The sequence below is a fragment of the Lycorma delicatula genome, chromosome 3, assembly GCF_047948215.1.
Source record: "Lycorma delicatula isolate Av1 chromosome 3, ASM4794821v1, whole genome shotgun sequence".
Classification (NCBI taxonomy): domain Eukaryota; kingdom Metazoa; phylum Arthropoda; class Insecta; order Hemiptera; family Fulgoridae; genus Lycorma; species Lycorma delicatula.
Genome location: NC_134457.1, coordinates 22,108,158 through 22,128,324, shown reverse-complemented (window position 1 = coordinate 22,128,324; position 20,167 = coordinate 22,108,158). Strand labels below are relative to the sequence as shown.

The 20,167-nt window shown below is 31.1% G+C and overlaps 1 protein-coding gene across 1 annotated transcript; it reads left to right on the top strand.

Moving 5' to 3' along the window:
• Positions 1 to 1,885: 1,885 nt before the first annotated feature.
• On the top strand, positions 1,886 to 19,913 carry LOC142320817 (testis-specific serine/threonine-protein kinase 3-like). The gene is made up of 6 exons (XM_075358792.1): positions 1,886 to 2,104; positions 5,468 to 5,637; positions 10,559 to 10,708; positions 13,184 to 13,457; positions 18,668 to 18,856; positions 19,845 to 19,913. The coding sequence occupies exons 1-6, from the start codon at positions 1,886 to 1,888 to the stop codon at positions 19,911 to 19,913; spliced, it is 1,071 nt and encodes a 356-aa protein (XP_075214907.1).
• Positions 19,914 to 20,167: the final 254 nt, after the last annotated feature.

Here is a 20,167-nt window from a genome sequence, read left to right as displayed (position 1 = left end):
GGTCTAATGACCACTTTAAACCAATTCGATACTGTGCCTATTAAGGGAGGTATGATTTTTTGTCTTCAAACCCCTATTTTTTCCACCCTCTGAGCAGATGATTGGTGATATCAAGAAATTTTACTTAGATAAGTTTTTTTCCCTTATCCAAAGAATAGTAGGAATTTTAAACAAACTTGATATTTTACTTTAATAAGAAAGTTATAGCGATACTTTGTTTTTTCAAAAAAGCTCTTCGTTTCCACCCCTATGACTTCAATCCCTATTATGGAATTTTGCCCATTAATGAACTCAACTGAGATTTTGGGTCGTTATATTTTACATATAAATTTGAAAGTGATTGGCACAGAATTACAGCAGTTATCATGTCCACGAGTGAATATATATATATATATATATATATATATATATATATATATATATATATATATACTTTTGATCTGATGGTGGTTTTGGGGTCTGGGAAATGTTAAACGCGAAGATACGTCAAAAGTTTCTGGAAGTAGAATCATGGTACCCATTACAATTGGTAGCTTTCTTATGAAATCTACCTAAAGGGCCTGAAATGGATACCACAAAGACGATTGATCCCTGTTAGGAGATTCTACAAAAAATGGAAAACCAAACTGAGATTGTCATCAGGAGAAGGAGCAGTACATAGAAACTGATGATGGAGAGAAAAACTGTTGTAATTAGGGGGAGGTCATAATGGACTAACAAGAGATGAATGACAATCGCATAAGAAAAGTATTTGATGAATGTGACTGAAAAATAAGTGAGGAAACATGTAAGATCATATATATATATATATATATATATATAATATGATCCTGGAAATTTCTGATAATTTTCAATTACTATTTCTTCAAGAGGTATTGGTGTAATGTTTGAACTAGCAATCAAAACCTAACCTGAGCTGCAATCTTTCCAACCGAAGGCACTATTGACTTTATTAATTAAAATAATTAAAAAAAGAAGAATTTTTATTTGCATTAGTTTGTTCATTTCCTGTAAATGCCAAATTATAGAAATTTCTCATTTTTTTACGTAATTTTTTTTTCACACCAGTAATTAATAAATAATTGGTTGCTTGGATAAATAAGAATGATTGTAAATCCTTTTGATCAATACTTATTTTACTTATTCATTCATTTTTATTATAGTCCCAGCTAATCTCTACATAAATTTTGTATAAGGGATGAAGAATGAATTTTGTAGTGTATGAAAATTCACAAGCCAGACCAGAATTTGTATCCTGGATTTTCCGTACAAAAAAATGTGATGTATAATCTACCAAAGAGATGGATGGTCTATTCCTCTGATCTCTGTGGTAGACTGTTAATGTTATTACCTAGTGTTACCACATATTAACAATGTTTGTAGTTTATCAGTAGCAAAATTAAACTCCCAGTTTCCTCACCCTTCTCATGAAGTATCATATTTTACAAAACATATCCTACAGGCAACATTTTGAGTTTTTGTTCAAATTTTCAATTTTTTTTTTCAAAAAATTTGAAAATTTGAACAAAAACAAAGTCAAAGTCTGACAAAATTTGAACAAAAGCTATAAAACTATATAAATATAATGGATGAATCTCATAATACACCAAATCTGATACCCTCCCAGAGTACAATTGTCTCATTGCACATGTAATGTAACAGAAGGGGATCAAAATTTATTACTACATTCAATTTTCACTTTAATGTTTTATCACACTTTACAATAATGTGTTTTTACAGGTAATACTGTTTCCATGGCAACATGGAGCAAAGAAAATATTAAATAATTTACAAACTGGCTTTTCAAAAAATGTAGTAAATTTTTAATTTCATTAAATTTTAGTCAATAATGGCATTAATGAACTGACAAAAAATTTCTGCATTAATGTCAGGAAGAAATGGAGGAAAAAAATCAACTTCACCTCCAGCAGGGAATGAAAAAAAATCAGAAAAAAAAGAAAAAACGGAAAAAGATAAAGATAAATCAGAAAAAGATAAACCTGAGAAAGAGCAGCCAGAAAAGGAAAGAAGAAATTCAGTTTTAGAAAGTCACGGCTATAAATTAGGTAAACCCATTGGTAATGGCTCTTATGCTACAGTTAAGGTAAACAAATTTTAAAAATCAATTATTCTAGAAAGTATTACTTTAATAAATTATAATTCGTAAATAAAAAATATATTTAGTCACACCTATATATATTATAGGTTGGAAAAATTTTAGATCAATAACAAAGGAAACACTTTTTAACTTTCTTTTGTTTGTGGAATGCAATCCCACAGAAAAATACAATGCGATTTTTTACTTCAAAAATGTAATAATCTGAACTTCTCATTAATCCAGACAAGCAAAAACTTGGCAAAATTTACAAAAATTCCCCAAACTCTTAAGACTTGTTAATATGTAATCAATGAGAAACCCCACTTAAACATACTTATCTAGGCAGTTAAATTAAATAAATTTAAAAATATAAACTTTTTCAGTGACAAAAATCAAACAAAATTTTATATAATAAAACATTTTGAAAATCTACTTCAAAACATTTTCAATCATCTTTGGTACCTCTCAGTGAATGGTGCTGCTGTTCTCGCACTAGTGGTAAATAACATACTGCTAGCACATTTTCTTGTTAGGCAGTGCATGTATTGAAAATGTATTCAAAAAATTTTTTAGGTTTGAATTTTGTCTTAATTTTAGCATATCATTACGTGTTTTTGAATGTTTATATATTTCATAATTTTCAAGTATGTTTAGATAGCATCCTTTGTGTAAGTGTAGTATGAGGTTGCATCCACGTTGGTAGATTTATGTATATGAGATAGTAGGCAAATGTCAACTCTATGTTGCTGTGGAGGGGCTTTTTTTAAGGAATAGATTTTGCAATTTTGGCAAAAAAATCCTTCTTAAAATGAATATTTGCCAGTTGTTTGTTGTATTATTGTAACCATTTAATTTGTAACACTGAATAAATAACAGTTCAGTTGTTAAGAAAGCAAAGTTGTAAATTTGGTTTATTTTTTTTTTTTTTTAATTAAACTATTAACAGTAACTGTAAATTTTTCTGTTAAACTATTTATTACTTAAGAAAGGAGAAAAATTCTTTAAACAAATTAAAACATTTTTTAATTAAAAATTACTTTAGCCTTTATACAAAAAACACTTGTAATAAAATAATATAATTCTATTGATTTCCATATACCAGCTTGTTCTATTTCTTGTACTATACATATTTACATTTTTTTTAAAAATCTACTGGTCCGCAACTGATTAGTGTTTCATAAATAAATAGCAAAGGATAAAATTTATCAAATGATAAAATGTTAAGGTGAAATAATTATAAAAAAATTGAAATATTACTAAATTTTTGAAAAAGTGGTTATTTATATGAAATGCTCTTCCACAAATAAAGTTCCTTAATTCAAATTGTTACCGGCGATGAAATATGGATTTCATATTACACGCCAGGGAAAAAGTGGCAGTCAAGTGAATGGCGTCATCCTCAATCACCAGCAAACGTCAAGCCGCAGCCATTTGGACGCAAAACTGATAGCCACAGACTTTGGGATCGGTTTTGCATACTGCTGATCGATTTCATGCCACGCGGAACTACTATAAATGCAGAAGCCTACTGTGAAACTCTACGTAAGCTACGGCGCGCCATTCAAAATCGGCGACGTGGGAGGTTGACCGACGGCGTCATTCTGCTGTACGATAATGCATGTCCACATGTAGCGGGTCCGACACGTGATTTACTGAGAACATTTGGACGGGAAAATCTGCGAACACCCACCATATAGTTCGGACTTAGCCTTAGTCCGTCTAATTACCATTCGTTTGGGAAATTGAAAGAATTTTTGGGTGGTAAGCAATTCGCGGGTGACGATGAACTTAAAAGTGCTATTAATGGCTAAATGAACTGTTGGCAGAAGAATACGACGAGGGTATATTGAAGCTGGTGTATCGCTACGATAAATGTCTTAATTCATATGGCGATTATATAAAGAAGTAGAATATGGTAGTTTAAGAGAAATAAAAAATATTTATAAAGTTTTCAGAATAAATTTTTTTACAATGAAACAGTCTTTAATTTAGAGATAACCTCTCTTATTTTATATTTTATTTCATTTATTTATATCTTAATCAGTTAACTTATGAAGTTCAAGTAAACAGATTGCACGTACAAGTGTTCAGGTGATCGATTCACAAGCATCTCCTATAAATCTTCATGCATGTAAAAGAAACTACACCAACCATTCAGCAACCATGTCCTATTATATTTTACAAATAAATAAATAAATAGAAATATATATATTACATTTTTAAAAATTAAACATTTTGTTTGAGTTTTTTAAGAGTTACGAAGTTGTCAATTGTCTGCAGACAGTAAAAGTTCACCAATACCTTAAATTTCTATGATAATAAACAAATAATAAATTAATTCAATGTTTGTCATCTGATTGCAAGAAATTCGTAGTGCTGTCAGTATTAAGAAATACAATGGGAGGCTAAATTTGGTTTTCTATTAAATTATCCAATTCCCAATAATTTACTTCAATAGTATCCGTTACATGTTTTATTCAGTTTTTCTATTCCTGTTGGCCTATTTTATCGATGGCTTTTAAGTAAAAATTTTTAACATCAGATATTTTAAAAGTAGTATTATTTGACGTTACATAACTTCTGATTTGTTCCCAAATTAAGCCAATTGGATTAAATTCACAATGACGGAGGTAATCGAAGCACGATTTTACCATTAGATCTTACTAACTCATCAGTTTTATACACATTCAAATTATTTTTAATATGCAAAATCCTTTGCAAATTGAACACAAGAAAAAAATAATGACCACATGAAAAGATCAAGGATTTTAATAGAACGGAAAAGACATAGCATTATATAAATGTTTGATTACATGACTACTGTATGATAAATTACACGGTGATTACTGTTGTATATAGATATGGTCGTGTTGTGAATCGACACTGATACATGGGATGTGACTCACGGAAACATGACAAACTCACTATCACAAATGCAACATTTGTTTATTCCTCACTCTATGAGATAACTGAAAATAGTGTAGGTCAATAGTTCAATACATAATTAATAACTTTTTTAGTGTTGTACAAGAGAACTTTCTCCTTGGATCATATTCCTCAGTATTTTATTTATGAAATAGCATATGCTATTAACCTATGCTTTCAAAGGTGTTTTAAAGTTACTGTATGTTCACATTAACTCAAAATAAAAATAAAATAAGAAGATAACACTAATATGAAAATATTTAAAGATTTTATAGGTTTCACATTTTTGTGAAAATTATGCCAAAAAATTTTTGTTAAAACTATTATAAAGGAACAAAAAATATCAGCATCAAGAAACTGTTAAATAATAGAAAATATGTAGCATTATTTTTCATATTAAATATATTTAATATGAAATAAACGAACATTTCATTTGTTAAACAGCTTGCAGAATCTGAGCAACATGGAGGGCTTGTAGCAATTAAAGTTGTTTCAAAATTTCAAGCACCATCAGATTACTTAAAAAAATTCCTACCACGTGAAATTCAAGTAGTTAAAGGACTTTCACATCCCAATCTCATTAGATTTCATCAAGCTATAGAAACCACACACAGGTACTTAAAATACTAAAAAGTATTTTTTTTTAATTTACTACTAATAACAAATTATATAAATGAAAAATATATTTTTTCATCACATAAAACATATTAACTTTTAGTCTTGCCGAGGTGGAAAGCACCAACTGTAAATATGTTTTGGCAATATTTATACAAATACGAGGCAGCATTTCCTTCCTTGTGTTCAAGTTCTGTCCTCTCTATGAGTTGGAACGCTGCAATGTTCCCATAGCCCTGCAGGCCGTAGTACATGACTATTTGTCTAATCGTATGATTCTGTTTAAAGATGAGCACCTAGCTATGGAAAAATCACCAGGGGAAGCCCGCAGGGTTCCGTTCTCAGTCCCCTGCTGTGGAACCTGGTATTTGACGGATTTCTGGGATTGACATTTCCAGGAGAGGTCACAACCCAGGCTTTCGCCGATGACTGTCTCCTTTTAATTCATAGTAATTAACAACCACAGCTAAAACCGGGCACAGGCGGCCTTCTCAACCGCAGAGGGCTGGACGGACATGCAAAATTTAAAGATTTCTTTGCCCAAGACGAAGTTTATGCTTCTCAAGGGTGCAGACAAATTATTGTACAATCGAAACCCTCAAATTAAATATAAAGGCTGTGTAATCAGCCGAGTGAGAGTTCATAAGTATCTAGGTGTTTTTTTTGATGAGAAGTTGCTGTTTAGAAACCACATTAGGCAAGTAACGGCGGACGCCGTCTCAGTGATGCACAAACTTAGGAGGATTGCTCGGAAGGACTATGGGTTGTCTGGCCGTCAAATGTACATGGTGTACCGAGGTATCTTCGAAAGCATGATCTCTTACACAGCGTCCGTTTGGGCGCACAGGTTGTGTATGAATAGAGTACTTTTTCAAAATTTAAGGAGTGTCCAGCGCAGAGCCTTAATTGTATGCACTGGTGCTTTTAGAACAACCTTATACGAGGCTACCACCGTATTTGGAAAGTCTCCCAATAGATTTAGTGGTGAACGTTCAGGCAGCCTGTGGAGATTGCGAAGAGGTCGGGAGGCCGAGGTATTTGAGATGCGGTAATCTATGGATATCATATATTTTTTTAGTAGTTGACGGGGTGCACCTACCCATTTTAGTAAATATATGATGAAGTGAGCAGTTGGGACATGTAAACCGGTGGTGTATGGCACCGGGCTTAGTCTGCTCATGCTGTTAGGTAAGCTCTAGGACCTATTTAGGACACTGGTCGCTACACGGTTTCAAGGCTCAGTAGCCGTTTGTGGCACAGGTATTCAGTCTTATGCTTTAGGACGACTGAATGGGGTGGTGGCAGGAGAAATGTCAAACAAACCAATGTTTAGATTAGCAATTAAATAATAGAAAGTTAAATTTCCAAGCTAAATTTCAGTTATTTAACTGCTATTGGAAATATGTAAGGTAATTTATGTAATAAGATTTCTTTATCTCAGCCTACTCAAATGAAATATTCATCAACTAAAATCAATACTGGCAAAATTTTGTTTTATAAAATATGCAGTATAAATTCATATATAATACAGAATGTATACACTTGCTTGTAATCCTAGATTTGCAGTGATTTTAACAAAAAAAAATTAAACAATAAGCTTGACAATACCTAAGTACCTAAGTTGTTATAATCTTTCATTTTGATCTCCATAAACGTTTGACAAGATAATCTTTTTCATTCCTTGATCAATTCATGAAAAAATTTTTGATCTTCTTTAGAAATAAAAACTTCCTGAAAATATATTCAGGAAGTTTTTTTAAATTACATGTTTTTCTATTGTTGTACTCACAAGGTTTCTTAAATATTGCTTTATGAAAAAAAAGACAAAAAATTGATTTGGCAGTTAGTAATAGTTATTACAGAAAACATTCAGAATGTATCAAATATTTTTAACAGAAAAGTGATGTTATTAGTTGTTCCATTTCTTTGTTAAAGTGAGATGGATGAATCCATCCATTAATGAAACAAATTCTTAAAGAAATAGTTAGATGGACTGCTTATATTAACAATACAGTGTAAAAGCATTTATTTATGCAATAATACCTGTCACATATATTAACATCATTCGTGTGAAAATAATTATTTTAAAATCAATAGTAATGTTAAATTTAGTTTTTCAGCTGTGGAACAGTCAAATTACTAGGAGAGTTTATTGAGTTGTGAAAAGAAAAGCATAAGATTAAAACTACTTCCCCTAACTCCTAAACTGAAAAGATTATTATTTCCATAACTTATGTAGGAACCACATATCTGGTGCTATTAGGTTGTTTTACAGTCCTAGTTTCACAACAATATGATAAATATTTCTAAATTGAGGCTAAAGTAATAAGAAGAGATACATGAGAGGATTAGATGTGAGCAGGAACTTAAAATAATAATTTACTATACTCTCTTCTCAACCACCATTATGAACAACGTTATATCTTCTCCAAAAGGGAAGTTATTTATTTTTGTTGTAGTCATTTCTTGGTGTTATAATATCTTTCCCCTAAGTTATTACATTTTCCCCCTCGGATTTTTTTCAATTAAAATCAATAAATAAACTTATCAAATATTTACTACTCATAAAGATTTTGTAGATTTGATGTTTCTACTTTTTCTCCTTTATCTTGCCTTTTCCTATTTTTAAAAGTAATTATAACAAATGTTACTCTTTTTTTGGTTTGCTTGGCATTTCTCCCACTACCACCCCATTCAGTTGCCCTAAAGCATAAGATCGAATAACTGAGCCACAAACAGCAACTGAGCCTCAAACAGTTTAGCAACCAGTATCCTAAATAGCTCCTAGAGCTTACCTAACAGTGTGAGCATACTAAGCGCAGTGCCATACACCACCGCTTACGTGTCCCAACTGCTCACTTGTCATATATTTGCTAAAGTGGGTAGGTGCACCCCATCAACTACTAAAAATATATATGACATCCATAATAAAATTTATTTCGTCTAGGCAGCAATTCACTACCACACATAAGCCGCTGAATGCCAGCAAGTACCTATCCTCCATTTTATACTGCTTGGAGTCATAATAATTGGCTGGTGGTCAGCCATACTGACAGTTAGCTTCCCACAACAATGCGGTAAGAGTCTTTCCCTTAAGCAAACTTTGGATGCCAGTTGAACAAAGCAACCACATCTAGGAACTCCCACACGGTCTGACAATGCAGGTCTCACCACACTGACTCGCCGCTTGTGAGTGGCCAATTTTCCCCTTGACCTCTAAGTTCCAGGGTGGCCTGGTCTCTGCCCCCCCCCCTCAAGAGCAGGGCAGTCAAACATCAGGTGTTCATTTGACTGGACCTCCCTGCAGACACACAGTTCATCAGCTGCCAGAAGGAACCGAAAAAGATATTGGTTTAAATTAATGTGGTTGATGAGTATCTAAGTACCCGTTGCCCTTAAAAACGAGCTCGAGGCATACCATTCTCCCAAATCCTGTTTAAACTTATACAAGGATCTTTGCTTAGTTGTGGTGTCCCATTCCATCTGCCATGCTTTCCATCACAAGACTCTGCAGCCTCTTCTGTAAGCAGGAGATGGGCAACTGAACAAAATTTAGATCTGGTGCATTGTGATCACTGTTCTGCTCCGGTGCTGGAGTTACTCTTATTCATTATTCTTTAATTCTTCATAATATTTCTTTAAGAAAATACATTACTTTTTAGCCGAATGAAAGATGACTTGAGGTAGGTCAAGTACCTTGACCTTGCCTTGCATGGCATGGTGTTTTCACATGTTACAAAAATTATCATTCGTCTTATCCTCTGAAGTAATACCTAACAGTGGTCCCAGAGGTAAAAAAAAAGAAAAAAAAGTCAAGTACCTTATTGTTAAGGGCCACATCAACGTGCATTCCTAAAGCCCTAGCCAACAGCCCTTTCCCCCAATCATGAATAATCAGAACTGTTATTCTAAATGCACAGGAGTGTTCTGCTCAGAACTGTTTTAATAGTGTTCTCTTTTAGCATTAAAGTATAGGAATATATAAAATGTTAGTCTACTGCTACTAAATAACACAATTATCAGTTTGGGATTAAACCATATCTTTTTACGTAAAACATTTTTTTATTTAACTTTCATAAACATAATTATTTTAATAATCACTTTTTTTATGCAAACCATTTTTTACCGTGGAATAATTTTTACAACTCAGTTCTAAGTCCTCTAAATTTAGACGTAATTAAGGTTAAATCTCTTTGTAAACCATAAGGGACAATATCAAACATTCTGCTAGAGTAATTTTTAAGTATCCTCTGAGTAACAATTATCAAACTTTTTACAATCAACCAGCTCAAAACATTCAAAGTGATTTTTGAGGGCTTGAACCCCTTTTATAGGTTTATCAACATAAATCTTACTTTTAGAATTTTTTTCATAACCATACAAATATCTTCAATTTCTTCTGTTCTGATTTTCCTTCTTTCTCCTCCAGAATTCTTTCACTACGCTATGTTTTTGTTCTTCTGTCCAGCACATGCATTCTTTTTCTTTTTTCATTTACAAGAACCTTTATTCTGCAGATTTTTTCTCTAAATTTTTTCTATCTTGACCAATCCACCAGGTTGGTCTAGTAGTAAACTTGTCGTAAATCAGCTGATTTTGAATTTGAAGTTCTCAGGTTCAAATCCTAATAAAGGTAGTTACTGTTATTGGGATTTGAATACTATATGGTGGATAATGGTATTCTTTGGTGGTTGGGTTTCAATTAACCTCACATCTCAGGAGTAGTTGTCCTGAATTTGTTCAAGACTACAAATTTACTAGTACAGTTATATTATACTGATTAGTCGCTAATGACTTTAATTGTTGATGCGACTACAAATAAAAGTATTAAAAAAACCACAATTAACATAGCATTAACAAACAAAGCTTTAAAACAAATAAAAGAGTAAATTATTTCATATTATAAAATTTATTTTGCAGAGTGTATATCATAATGGAATTTGCTGAACAAGGAAGTTTACTTGACATAATAAGAAAAGAAACATACATTGATGAAAAGAGAGCAAGAGCATGGTTTAAGCAGTTGATTGATGCAGTGGAGTACTGCCACAATCTAGGAGTTGTACATAGGTATATATGTAAATGGCTACTTTATTCACTTTAGATATAAATATTATGTACACAGCTCAATGAAACCCCCCTGTTCATTGAAAGTTTAAAAAGAAGTGACTGAAAATCTACACCAATACTGTAATTATAAATTAATTTATTGTGCAGGTGTTTGTAGTAAACAAACTAGGTTTTAAAATTTTTGATTGGAAATGCAAAAAAATCAAAACTTAGATTGTTATTGGATAAACCGGAAAAATTGAACATTACAAGGAAAAATTAAAGATACAGAGTTACATGGACATCCATGATCTGACCTATTGCATAGGCAAGTTGTAAGAATTATAACTGATCAATTGTTATTATATCTGTTCTATAATGTTTTAAGACTCAGGACCCAAATTGCATTTTATTTGCTTTTTTAATGCGTGTTACACATGTACATTAATCATTGAGGTTAAATTAACAATAGTTAGGCTGTAACAACTTTTTCTGTACAATAACAGTTACCAAGTTATAACTTAATTTAAAGCCTCTTGTGAAGTAGTTCAATCTTGAATAAAATAAATAACTCCTACTTCAAAAAAACAAAATTTTAAAAACTCATTAAAGATCTTACAATTCTTCATTTTTTCTTAGTTGTATATTCATATAAACAAACAAACTGAATTCATGGAAGTACAGCATAGTCATATTGAAAACAATTCATTTCCATTCATGTACAAAGGAAAGTTGTTCATGCTTTAGCCAAATTATCCATACATTGTAAATTATTTATATTATTATTATTGCATTATTATCAATATACAGCTATGTTTATCTATTTATCTTACTTTAATTTAAATTTGTCACTACTTACTTGAATCACATGTCAGATTAGTCAAAATTTAATAACAGCTATTTGTTATCCTACTGTATTAGGATAACAGATACTGTTATCCTACTACATTTTTTTTTTTTTACTCCAGAAATGTAATGTAATGTGACTAATAATTAGAATTTTTGAAATATCTTCTTCTTAGTAACAGTTCAAATTTAATAGGCTAGATTCTGTTTTACTAACTTATTAGAAATTATCTAACAGTACTGGAGAGATAGTAATGAACAAAATATCTTTGAAAACTGAAATGTTAAGAACAAGATTTGTTACTTATCTAAAGCTAAACCTAAAATTATTTGACATTATTTGAAACAGGACAAAAATTAAATTATAATAAGTTGGTTAAGAAGTAAATCAAGTAATTACTGTTTGCAAAAATATTTCAATTTATATTCAGACTCATTAAAAATGTACATAGTGATAAATTCTGTAAATAATGATTTTGTTTAATAAAATTAAAAGAATAACTGTTAATGATGGATTGATAAAATGACTGATAGTTTTTTAAACATTTTTTGAGTGTGGTTTTTCAATAAATTTGTGATACATTCCACAGCACAGTTCCAATAAAATCATATTATTTTTGAAAACCATATTATGGTTTTCAACTATTTTTTTCACAATATTTAAATTTTACAGTAGGAAATATTTTTTTAATTTCTTACTTGCATTTTTTCATTATACTCTTTTAAACCCTCTAAACTTATTAATTTTTTAACATAATTACTGTCACTGTTACGCTACTTATTACAGTTATTAATATTATCATTAATCATGGTATGTGGATATCTCACTGTTTTAATACACTGAGCAGACACTGAACAAATGGTTTTGCACCATTCATAAGACGCCATCAACACAAACCCCCAAAAATGGTATTGCTGGATACAGAATGTACACCCTTGGGTGTACATCAAATAGATTTAAGATGAAAAAGAAAGTGAAAAAGTGCAACAAAGTTAGTTAAATTTCAAATTTGCTTCACCGGCCCATTTATATATCCAACTGTCACCAATGCACCACCATCCATTTGCTGTGATACAACCAGAATCAGTAATAATGTTTTGTAATAACATTTTGTAACAGCTACAGTTTTCATGATTTCTAATATTCTGTGCAGTTTGTTACTATAACATGTCAATCATTGTACAGCTGTGATTTTCATGCTATCTAGTGTTCATGAATGTACCTATGAACATACCACTGAACGTACAAATTTTTTGTAGCAGCTGTATTTTTCATGTTTTCTAATGTACTGTAGAGTTTGTTACTGTAATATTTCAATCGTTGTACTTTTCCTCTGTTTAGAAATAAATTACTATTGCAGTAAATGTGATTTGTTTTTTAAATTTAAATTGCAAAATTTTCGCACAGGTCTGCTTGTCCCTCTAAAAATAAATATGGCTGGATTGAATGACAACTCATTAATTCCAGCCTATAAAGTTAAACTAATATTCATTAGACAGTATAAGCTGTATGAAGCATTTTATGATGTTAGAATTAACTTTGTTATAAAAAAAGCTAATATTTAACTTTGTTTTATATTACTTTATGTGTATGTAGAGTGGTATGCAATATGACAATTATCATTGTTTTTGTTGTTCTTCTTATTACAGGGATATAAAGTGTGAAAACCTACTAATGGATGGCAAATTTCAAATAAAATTATCAGATTTTGGTTTTGCTCGTGGAAGTATGGGCACAAAAGAAAATGAATACATTTTAAGTGATACATTCTGTGGAAGTTATGCATATGCTTCTCCTGAAATATTAAAGGGAGTACCATATAGACCGCAATATTCAGATGTTTGGTCAACAGGAGTTGTTTTGTTTGCAACTGTTTATGGGCGACTACCTTTTGATGACAGCAATTATAATAATTTGGTTAAGGTATATTTCTCTTTGATTAAGATTAATATTACATATTCTTACAAATTATATCAGATGATTCAAAGTGGAATCAAACTACCATAAAGAATAAAGAGGAGTCTTTTAGCAAAGTAGAAGTGTATTATTAAATCCAGTTAAAGGCCTGTCTCTTACATGAAATTGTCTAATTTGACAACAAATAACATTCATGAACAGAAAAAATGAACTAATATTTTGAAATTGTATTTTGCCTACTTAACATAAATAAAGAAATAAGCACACGTCAACCATTCACATTTTGTTGGTTAGTTGGCTTACTCTTTACCCTTTTATCAATATTTTTAAAATGGTAATTGATGTTAATAAATACAGAAAAATTTTTTTTATAAAGATTTGAAAATTGGTCTGCAGGTGTTAAAAACATGTGAAATATTTTTGCTTTCTGATGCCAAGCACATTCAAATTTTATTAGAATTGATTAAATGATTTTTGGTAATTTTGAGCAAGAAGGTTGCCAGTTTTAGAGAGGCTCCAAACAGCAGGAAAGTCTTATTTAAAAACTCAAATTTATTCTTAATTTCCCACTCAATTTTGTTTTTATAAATGTTTGTAATCCTGCTCAATGTAAAGTATTATGAACAGGCTTGCATGAGACGATCATCTTAAAACTGGAGTTAAATAGGTTTATGTAGATGGAATCTTGTAAAGGGTCATGACTTTAGGACAATATTAACATCTGTATACCTGTTAGTATACATATTGCACTTGTACCAACAGGATATTAGGATATAATTGTACCTAAATGTAGATCTATGCCCTGTATTTTGATATAATGACCTATTTTATATAACTGTCAAATTTCAGGGAATACTCAAACTTAAATAGCAAATTATCATCCCATATTCTATTAATTTTACTTTCTTCATTTATATTTGTACCCAAATTGAATAAAATTTTTAAACTTTTAATTACAATGCATTTCACATAATTAAAAATAAAGTTTAATACTTTAACTGTCAGGAGTTCTTAATCCACCAGATGTATGAGGGTAAGTCAATTATTATTCGCAATGTAGTTATAAATTTTATTGCAATACAAATAGGAAACTTACATGTCCATCATTTCTCGACATAGTCCCCTTGCATTTCAACGCACTTGGTCCATCGTTGCACAAGCTTCCTAATGCCCTCATAGAAGAAGGTTTTCGGTTAAACTGCAAGCTGGGGATGCATCACTTCTTTCACTGTTTCGTCTGAGGTAAATCAACGTCCCCTTAATGCCTCTTTGAGTGGACCAAAAAAGTAGTTGTCAAAAGGTGCAAGATCAGGACTATACGGAGGTACTTTAAGTTGAGTTTCTGGAGCGTTTCAGCAGTGCAGGCAGCATTATGTGGACGGGCATTGTAGTGCAACAACACAACACCTTTTGACAGCAGTCCTCGGCGTTTGCTTTGAATTGCAGGCTTCAGCTTGGCAGTAAGCATCTCACTGTAACGCACACTGTTTATTGTCGTGCCCTTTTCCTCATAATGCTCCAGTACTGGGCCTTGTGAATCCCAAAAAACCGTAAGCATCAGTTTTCCTGCGGACGGTTGGGTCTTGAACTTTTTTTTGCAGGGCGAATTTGGATGTTTCCATTCCATACTCTGCCGTTCACTCTCCGGCTCGTAATGATGGATCCCTGTTTCGTCACCGGTGGTGATTCTAAGATGTCCCGTTCGTTATCATAGCGATCCAAATGTTTTTGGCAGATGTCCAAGCGCGTTTGTTTATGCGACTGTGTGAGTTGTTTTGGGAGCCATCTTGCACAGACTTTATGAAACCCAAGTCTGTTGAGGATGATTTCGTAGGCAGAACCTTGACTAATTTGCAGACGATGTGCCACTTCCATCAATAGTTACTCGTCTGTCTAAGAAAACCATGTCACGCGCACGCTTAATGCTTCCCTCATTTGTGGCGGTAAACGGTCGTCCGGCTCCTTCGTCGTGCGTAACACTTGTGCGACCATTTTTGAATTTTTCAATCCATTTGTAAACATGCCGGTGCGGCATCACACTGTTCCCGTACTGTACCGAAAGTCTTAGATGAATTTCGGCTTCTGATATACCTTACGACCACAAAAACGGATCGCTGAACGATGTTCCGCTTTCTGTTTGATGCAAACAGAAAGCGGAACAGCCATGGTTAACGGAAAGGCAGCGATAATGGTTATCAAACCTAGCAACATCAAACCTGCACAGACACAACAATTAAACCCCGCATGCGGCATATACGCAACATCACAGTATTACCAACATAAACAAAAATATAACTAAATTGCGGATAATAATTGACTTACCCTCGTAACTACAGTAATGTGTTTGCAGCTTCACACATGGGTTAGTTTCATTTCAACATTGGTCACTTATTCAAAGATTATAAAAAGGCATACTTATTTAACTTTTTTTTTACCGTATTTTTGGACATACCTGTGAATGCTTCTATGTATTAAATAAATATGCAGTTATCGCAAGGATTCTTCAACCAGATGTTACTTTACTTCTACCGACTGGCACTTTCAGGTTGCATTAGAAGTTTTCTGCTCTTTTCATATTATGAATTTCCTAGTTCTTTAATGGATGAGTTATTATTGTGCAAATTAGTAAATATCAATATTGCTGTTTTACATTTGTCTAAACCAGTATATATTTACAGATGCCTGGCCAGTATTACATCCCATGAAACTCATGAATATATAGTTTTGCTAATAACCTTAATAACATTTTGGTCCATTTTTTCCCACAGCCACAGCAATATATGCTGTTTTAGCTATAACAGGAAAGTATATAGATTGATAAAAAACAATCTATCTAAAAATATTTTTTTTTCGGTTTTGTGGCTTAAGAAATTTAAAAAAAATTTCTTTAACAAAAAAAAATAGATTTAGATAAATTGTAAATAATCTGTAAAAAACATTTTTTATTCCAGGGCTCAAAGTCAAAAAAATCTATTTTTGTCAGTCAGTTGTTTCTCCCTATATTATGTTAGCCCGAATTTGGTCTTATCTACTCTAGATCCCATTGACCAACTTTCTTCAATGTTGGTTACAGATACTACCTTCAGGTGTGAAAGAATGTATTAGATTTTTACAAAAATTTGAAAAAGGGGAGCGGTTATTTTGGCCGAAATTAAATTTCAAATCTTTACTGGTAGGACTTTGGCAAAAACGTTTTCTTAAAAAAGTTCAACAAAAAATATTTTTTTTTTAAATTTAAATCCATTCACAAGTCACTTAAAATGTAAAAATCTTAATTTTTTGATGGTCCTTATTCTTTAGTACTTCTTGAATAAAATAATCAAAAATGTTCACCCTTTCCTACAAAATTACAACTTTGTTTATTTAGAATTATGACTGTATATTTGTATTTTTAAACAATTTAAAACATTTCTCTTTTCAAATTTATTTTCCTAACTTAGAGATTATTTTCTTACAAATTAATTTTACTAAATACCCCTTGAGTATGGGAGACCGCATAATGAAAAAAAAAAAAAAAACAAAATGAAAAAAGAATTTTTTTATATTTCAAGAACACAAAACAATAGTCCCAGTATTCAACTTTCACTAAGTCCTCCACAAGTATAGAAATAATCACGTTTTTGTATTCATTTAACTATGTATTTATTTAACTATAAAATTAGAAGTAAATTTTTTTATGTAAAAATGTGAAAAAAGATGAATTCATAATTTTGGTTATTGTTTTTCAATAAAAAGGAATTATTTATCATAGAGAAATACAAATAGAGCTTAAAATGATTGAGATGAAAAAATGAATTTCATAACTTGATTCAGCGCAGCCAGGAAAGTAGTTCAATTTATTACCAGCTTTTTAAAATGCATATTTGAGTACTCTTTAATGTATTTTTCAATATCAAAGTTTAAACTAATGTTAGTTTTTTGATAATTTCTGTTTTTAGCCTTCTCATGTTTAGGTTTGTATTGAATAACTTATTTATTCATAAATAAAAACAAAGGTTGATGGCCAATAATAGTCACTATGATGAATGATAATGAATTTTGTAGCATGTGAAAAATTTTGTGCCTGATCCAGAACTCAAATCTGGAACCTATGGATGAAAGGCAGAGACACTACCACTCCACCATAGAGATCAGCAGTAACGTATTGCTATAGCCAACAATAAGAATTAAGTAACATTGAGGTGAATACAGCATATCCAAGAAGTCCCCATTCTCCTAGATAAATGAATATTGTAGGCTTAATACATATTTTGAACATTTATATATATTTATACTAACAAATTATTTATCCAGTGGATATGTTTATGTACTATCATGCTGAATGCACATAGATATGTGTCTCTGCATCTTCCTTGAGATGTCGAGAAGCATCTGGAGTTATGTTTTGAAAGACTACCTCCACACTATTACACAATTCTTTGTTTGTTATGTTTTGGTGTTGAGATATATAGGTCTTGATTAATCTCCACAATGAGTTAAATCTCATTTAACTCATGCGGTAAAGGCAGGCCTTTATGGTGGCCAATCTGTGGCATGAAAATTTACATTTAAGAATTCAGGTATTAGAAAGCAAAATGAGCTGGAACTTCATCTTGCCACACACGTTCCATTATAATGTTTTCTTGAAGTTGAGTTACAACCTTTCAACATTTAAAAATAAGAATCATCATTCAGATACTAATTAAAAAAATATAGTTTGTTAAAGTGTCATGATTTCATCCCAGTCCATATTATGAAACGTGATGGATTTCTTTCCAACCCACTCACAAGATGAGTTTTCTCCTTAGCCCAGAAAACAACATTACTGGCTTGTGAACTGTGATAAATTGCATATTCATCAGAAAACAACACTCTTCTGTGGGATATCACATTTGGAAATATTCCTAATAAAGCAAGGCAAGCTGCAATACACTGTTCCATCTGATAATTCATTCACAAAAGTTGGTAAAAGTGGTTTCTTATTCAAATCCATTTTAATATGATCAAGCACTCTGAGGGCAGGAAAAACCAACTGCAATAAAGAACTTATTTTTTTTTAAATTGCGAATTGTGATTTTTAAAACATTAACAGCATGTAAATTACATGGAAGCATACAAGTACTTCTCAGATACACTGTAGAAGAATCATAAATTTTTTTCCACTAAAATAATAGTATTTACAATGGTACAAAATTAAATAAATTTAATTTTCATAATCAAAACTACTCAATTTTCAGCAAGTGCAAAAGCCAGTTAATTTTCCAAAAGATCCACCAGTATCACCAGACTGTAAAGCATTAATAAGAAACATACTAGCACCATTAAGAGTTAGATTGAAAATACCATCAATACGCCAAGAAGCATGGATGCTTGTAGTAGATGCAACTGATATTGAATCCACAGAATCTGAAGTTACATCTTCAGTGGTAAGCACACCTTTTTTTTAATAGAAACATAAATTAGTATTAATATCTGCATAGATATTAATGACAACTGCATGTTGTCATTAGACAATTGAGAGTAATTACAAATGAGTTATGACTAGTAAGTCATTATTCAATTTTCACAACCAACATACAGTTTAGTTGTGATCAAGTTCTGAATTGTAAATGTAAAGTAACTTTCTTATTTATAAATAAATATCAGTAACTGCAAGTATCACACTTTTTTGCATAACTTTATAAAAATATAGAAATTAAAAATTGTTACTTTGAAAAAATGCAATATGTTGGAAACAAGATAAATGATCTTGACTTACGTATTTTCTTCCAAAGTATAATAAGATATGTCTACTTAAGCAGTGGTTAACAAGAAATGAAACTGATTTTCTCTAAGATCTACTATCCATTGGATAATAATGATGGTGGTAAAGACTTGCACTCATTAAATAATTGGTTGTAATTTGACCAAATAAAATTGATTTCTAAAATTGATTACTTCTAACACTACTGTAAGTTGATGTGTAGGTATTGTACTAGTGCATGACAGGTATATAGTAACTTTTTGAACATTATGTATTAACAACATTCATTTACAACCCACATAAAATGTTTAAAACAGTTTATTTTTCTTTGAATCAAATCATAAAAATTAGATTTCAGAAAACCAAAATCTCTACAAACAATTAGCACTGCAGTACTTTAAATTTTTAATAATCCATATCAAACAATGTTTGGCTTCTAGGTTTATTTAATCATACGTTTCATTTGATACGCATAAATTAACAAGTCAAAAAATAAATACTAAAAAAATGTTATAATTTTAAGTACCTTGTGGTGACAATATGATGGCATTTTTTTTAGCATACGAGAAATGCCAAGCCTATGTTGGGATTTAATCACAAAACCTTAAAACTAAATCATTAATTCCAAATCAGAATATGCATTTTAAAATACTTTACATGTTATGTTACAGCAAAAAACAGAAAGTTCAAATCCACAAAAAGTATTGGCAGAAGCAAGTCCTGTGGCAGCAGAACACTAATATAAAACCAGACAAGGAAAATAATAAAATCTCATTCAAATTATTAAAAATATAGTAGTATGATTTTGTAATAATTAATAAAATACAAATTTTCTGTTAAACACAAAAACTTAAATAATTTAATTAAAAATATAAATACTTTAATAGTATTAAGTAGTAAAGTAGTAGTAGTAGTATACTATTAAATACGCTAATAATATTCATGCTAGTTGTGGAAAGTTTTATCCAATTGTAATTTAGAAAATGCATCTTTT

Excerpts from the sequence above, each read along its gene's own strand:
- LOC142320817 (XM_075358792.1), top strand. The coding sequence starts at position 1,886 with ATGTCAGGAAGAAATGGAGGAAAAAAATCAACTTCACCTCCAGCAGGG. Across the intron at positions 2,105-5,467 it reads GCTCTTATGCTACAGTTAAG|CTTGCAGAATCTGAGCAACA; the intron begins GTAAACAAATTT and ends TTTGTTAAACAG. Across the intron at positions 13,458-18,667 it reads ATTATAATAATTTGGTTAAG|CAAGTGCAAAAGCCAGTTAA; the intron begins GTATATTTCTCT and ends CTCAATTTTCAG.